Source organism: Ammodytes marinus (assembly GCF_949987685.1).
Source record: "Ammodytes marinus genome assembly, chromosome: 24".
Taxonomy (NCBI): Eukaryota; Metazoa; Chordata; class Actinopteri; order Uranoscopiformes; family Ammodytidae; genus Ammodytes; species Ammodytes marinus.
In genome coordinates, this window is record NC_137228.1 from 14,893,839 (window position 1) to 14,898,838 (window position 5,000).

At 37.7% G+C, this 5,000-nt stretch overlaps 2 protein-coding genes across 2 annotated transcripts in view; both read left to right on the forward strand.

Annotated features, from left to right (window-relative positions):
- The first annotated feature begins 1,359 nt into the window (after positions 1-1,359).
- LOC307269793 (cobalamin trafficking protein CblD-like) lies at positions 1,360-3,428 on the forward strand. The gene is made up of 2 exons (XM_080052836.1): positions 1,360-1,590; positions 2,302-3,428. The coding sequence occupies exons 1-2, from the start codon at positions 1,467-1,469 to the stop codon at positions 2,955-2,957; spliced, it is 780 nt and encodes a 259-aa protein (XP_079908962.1). The 5' UTR covers positions 1,360-1,466; the 3' UTR covers positions 2,958-3,428.
- Positions 3,429-4,319: 891 nt separating this feature from the next.
- ddrgk1 (DDRGK domain containing 1) overlaps positions 4,320-5,000 on the forward strand; it is a 5,120-nt gene continuing 4,439 nt past the window's right edge. Inside the window, exon 1 of the mRNA XM_080053164.1 lies at positions 4,320-4,499. Coding sequence (XP_079909290.1) covers positions 4,412-4,499 — 88 coding nt within the window. The 5' untranslated portion in view covers positions 4,320-4,411. The remainder of the gene's footprint in view (positions 4,500-5,000) is intronic.

Sequence of the window (5,000 nt, forward strand, 5' to 3'; positions counted from 1 at the left end):
TGAGTTGATGGATGTCGTGTGTGTGTGTGTGTGTGTGTGTGTGTGTGTGTGTGTGTGTGTGTTTAGTGAGTGAGAGAGAGAGAGAGAGAAAGAGAAAGAGAGAGAAAGAGAAAGAGCACACACAAACACACAAACACACACGCACACACACACACACACACACACACACACACACACACACACGCACACAAACACACACACAGTCGAGCTCTCTTTGAGGTGAGGTGACGTGTCTGCCACCTAGTGTTTGTCAAACTGCACTGCACGTTGCTTGCACCGTTGCAGACTTGACGCAATGTATAGGCCTACGTCACAGTGCGCAGGCTCTACGACTGAAGCAAATAACGCAAGCAATGAACGTATAAGAGAGAAATACGTCATCTATTTCAGATGGATATGGTGTGGAGCAACTTGGTAAATTACCTTATTTGGAAGAAAATCTAGACTCTACCCTATAAGTATTAATAAGTAATTTTAACATGACATGATTGTAAACTGTCCATTCTGTGATGCACTCCCAGGAACAATTCTGCTTCTATTCTAGCACTGCGACCATGCAAGTGTTTTTGAGTATCAATCAAATGGTAAAGTTTGATGTGTTGATGCAAAACAAGAGGTTTAATTTTCGTCTAATAATATTTGTATTATAAAAAAAATTTGTTTTCACAAATGTTTTTTTTTTAATTACCCCAACTTTTGTTACTGTAAAATAATGACTTAAAGGTGCAGTGTGTAATATGACATCATCAAGAAAGTTCTACAAAGTTCTAGAATGCAACACTCCCTGGGTAACCCCACCCCTTTAGAATAATAACAGAAGCTGCAGTGGCCTTCAAGGACAAGAACAATTCTAAATTTTAAACAATGCACCTGATGACATTCCAACTATGACACTTTCAAGATGGCGGCACTAGGCCTTGGTCCAAAATATGCAGAAATATGGACATATATGAGACCCTTTCTAAGGGTAAAAAAAATTATTCAAAAAATGTTTTCAGCTATTATGCACTAAATTAAATGTACTTGTGGATATTATAATTACTTTCTACAAAATCTGCTAGGAAATAAAACCCAAAATTCTACACACTGCAGGTTTAACATTTTTTTCAGTCTTTAAAAAAGGTGAAAAAAATGTATATTATATATTTGTATTCTTATTATTTGACATGATGGTAGTTGTTATTTTACTTTATACTGTATTTCAAGCCTGTTCTGTATTTGAAATCACCTCACCATCTATACCAGTTGGTGTCGATAATGCGCCAGAAGTTGTTGCCCACCACCATAAAAAAAAGAAAAGAAGAAGAAGTAAGAAGACAGCGCATGCGCCAATCCAAGGTGATTTTAGCCTAAATTGTCAACACCACACCGCAGCTTGTTACACAAAGTTGTGAGCTCTCTCTGTACTTTATTAAACAACTTTAAAAACACAACTGGAACCTGCCGGAAAGCCTTGCCCCGTCAGAATGGCCGCTGTGCTGCGTAGCGGGGTTAGGCGGGTGATTTACCTCCGAGATCTCAAAGTTTTGGTGGGACGAGTGACTGCTGCGAGAAACATATCTGCTGCTACTGCGACTACTGTATCCTCTGGTGAGTCCTATTACGTAGCCGTCACTCAAACAATTAGTGTACTGTCTTCTAAACAGAAAGCTTGGTTATCGGGACAAAGGCACATAGACAGGAAATGTATTGATCACAATTGCTGATCACAATTAGCTTATCTTTTGTCTGTTAAAACCATAGATAGTGGTTAAAACGTAAAGGTGGAGGAGCTAGCGATTCTGGAGAGTACTTGTTGTCAAAATCACGTATCGTCAAAATCAGTAAAGATCCACTACCTGTAGGCCCACGTACTGTCTGTGCAATGAAAGAAAATCCAGTTTTGATATATAAGCTAGTGTCTGTAAACGGGCATGCTGTTGCTAGCTAAAGTGGGCCCCCTTTGTTTACATACCAGTTTACAGAGCCTAGGCTGTGTACTAACAATGGATTTTTTTCCCCAGTGCATGAACAGTACGAACAGGTAGCAACCATGAGGAGATATTCACTGATTTTGACAAAGTATTTTATTTTCGACAACAAGCGTTCTCTAGAATCACTGACTTCATCTTTAACTGCCATATCAAGCACATTACGGAATAAAATATGCTATATGCTGTATTGATTGATTGATTGATTGATTGATTGATTGATTGATTGTTTGTCTATATTTCAAACATGCAAGCAATAAAAAATAAATTAAATAGTAATAGGCCTACTAATACTAATAACTAAAGTGTTTCTTTCTTTCTTTATTCTTAGGTGTGGAGCTGCTGCCTATAAACATTGGCTTTGATTACCGCCTGGATAAAGGAGCAGAGAAGAAGAAGAACACCAACCTTGCAAACAAGACAGTCGCCGATGACCTCATACTAGCCCAGTTATTAGAGAAAGTCGAGTCTGAGAATGTCAGTAGTAACGCGGGACAACCATTCGACAGTTCCAATGTTGAGTGTTCCATCCAGTCTTGCTCTAAAAAACTACAGAAAGACTTTGAGACCATGTTCCCTGAAGCTCCTTCTTCTTCTTCTTCTGGCAAAGAAATGGTGGCGGTAACCGTGACCCAAAAGACCAAGAACGACATGACCGCGTGGAGTGTAGAGGTAGAGCAAGAAAGAGAGAAAATGCTTGAAAAGTTTATCAATGGCGCAAAGGAGATATGTACGGCTTTGAGTAAAGAGGGCTACTGGGCTGATTTCATTGAGCCTTCATCTGGCCTACCGTTCTATGGCCCCTACACCAACAACACACTGTTTGAAACTGACGACCGCTATCTCAACTTGGGCTTTCAAATCGAGGATCTCGGCTGCTGCAAGGTGATCCGGCACTCCGAGTGGGGAACCAAAGTGTTTGTGGGGACGATTTTCACCAACGCACCACCCACCAGCCCCATTATGGAGAAATTGCATGGCAGCTAAAAAAAACACACACCCTGCGTTCCGAATCACATACTTTTTCTTTTTACTACACCACATACTGAAGTACAGAAGAGTTTAAGGGCCACAGGAGAGAAAGAACATCAGATAAGGAAGTTTTTTTTTTCATTATGTCGAGAAATGTCAAGACAAAAGACGAATACTCCAAAATTAGTGGGGCATGTATGTATTTTCAGCAGACTACAATTGACTTGCATGTATTGGGACATCCTAAATCTTTTTCTGGCATACTAAATAGTATGGAAGTATGGGGACTGGAACGCAGGGATTATAAAAGGGTGTAAAAGCGTAATATTGACTTTGATTATTGCAGCTGCATCATTTAGGAAAAGTCTTTATGGACATCACAAACCGGATTGTAATTTTTCTTTTTCAGCACTAATGTATAGATGTATAGAATATAGATGGTTGGTAGGTATTCATTTATAATTGTAAAGTGCCATTCCACATTGCTGTGAAAACAATAAAGTATTTTTTGATCATAAAAAAAGCAAATGACTTCCGTATTTTTTTTAATTTTTTTTACTTTATTTAACAAAAAGTAAAGTACATTCCTGCACAGTCTTACTCACATAAAAAAGGTAAATACCTACTTCACAGGTGGAAATATGACGGTGTATTGAACTCTGAGATCCTATGTAGTATAAATGTGCAAACATTTTAGAAATCGGTTCATCCTAGCCTGAGAAAAGGCAGAAAGAGTGTTTTATGGTCTCACTGTCTAATGTCTAGTCAGTTCCGTATGGGTGAAGTATCCCTTTAAATTATTTAGTAGCCGCAACCTTTCCGTTCTAGACCTTCATCAGGCAAACTGCTATCAATAAATGATCATAAATGCATATCAAGTTGACCATGAAAAGTTACATTTTAACTTTGAGTACAAGACACACCCTATCAATTTATTAGTTGATAAGGTGTCTCTTATCCTCAAAAGTTCAGTTTTCAAGTCCATATTAACACTGTAAAGCAATTAATTCCTACTATCTTGAATACACTGGTAAAATGACTGCAAATAAAGTTTATAAACTTATTTCAAATCCGAAGGAGTGCAATGAGGAATGAGATGGAAAATAGTAGTAGGATGTATATGTAATTTACATACAGTATATATAAATAAATTACATATAAATCCTAATAATATATACTTTCTTCATAACAATTTAGACGTATATTGTTGAGGGCATAATGAAAAAATATAAGAAAATAGATCTAAAAGAGATTATATTTGTATATTTGTCCTCCCCAATCCACCTGTCTATATTGTAGCGACCGGCGGGTGGCGGTAGTGAGCCGTCGACGACAGATTCCGGGCTGCCACCAAAAACACACGAAGAAGAACGCGCTCTGTCCACATCGCTGTTATGAGCTGACGCTAGAATAGACGTGTACAGTACAACTACTTTAAATTTAGTGAAAGTTATATTTCCAGACCAGCCATGGACGTAGCGCTGTATCTAGTGGCCGCTGCTATCCTCATTGTGCTGATTGTCTTTGCTGTAAAGGTTCGCGGGAGAACGCAGGAAGGTAAGCAACAGACTTTGGTGAGTTAGCAGCAAGCTAATGTTAGCATGGTGTATGTTTATCCCTTATTCAACTGTTTGCTTTTGAATGTTTTCGACACTGTCATTTTTGACATTGTAAGTAGTGAATTAGTGAAAAGAAATAGTCGTTAGTAGTATAGCTGACAACTTTTCAGCTGTATTTAGTTCTGCCATGCCCATTTTTGGCAATTTATGCTCGCAGCTGTCATTCTGTATTATAACTACGGTGGCTTTGATGGGCCATTTGAAGTATTATTTATTAATTAGAAAACAGTTTTTTAATATACATGTTTATTGACAGATTTGCAAAGGAACATTCAGTGGTCATATATATTTAGATTGTCAATATGATGATGGCAAATAAACATTAGGATTCACAGACAAAATTAATAATACATTTAAAAATAAAAAAGTACTGTTAATTGGTTAATTAGTGTAATAATAATAATGATGCAACTGACTGTACAAGACCATAAAAGTAGTT

Bases quoted from the DNA above. Each gene is read 5' to 3' on its own strand.
- LOC307269793 (XM_080052836.1), top strand. From the start codon at position 1,467: ATGGCCGCTGTGCTGCGTAGCGGGGTTAGGCGGGTGATTTACCTCCGA. The intron at 1,591-2,301 runs GTGAGTCCTATT...CTTTATTCTTAG, and splicing joins TGCGACTACTGTATCCTCTG to GTGTGGAGCTGCTGCCTATA.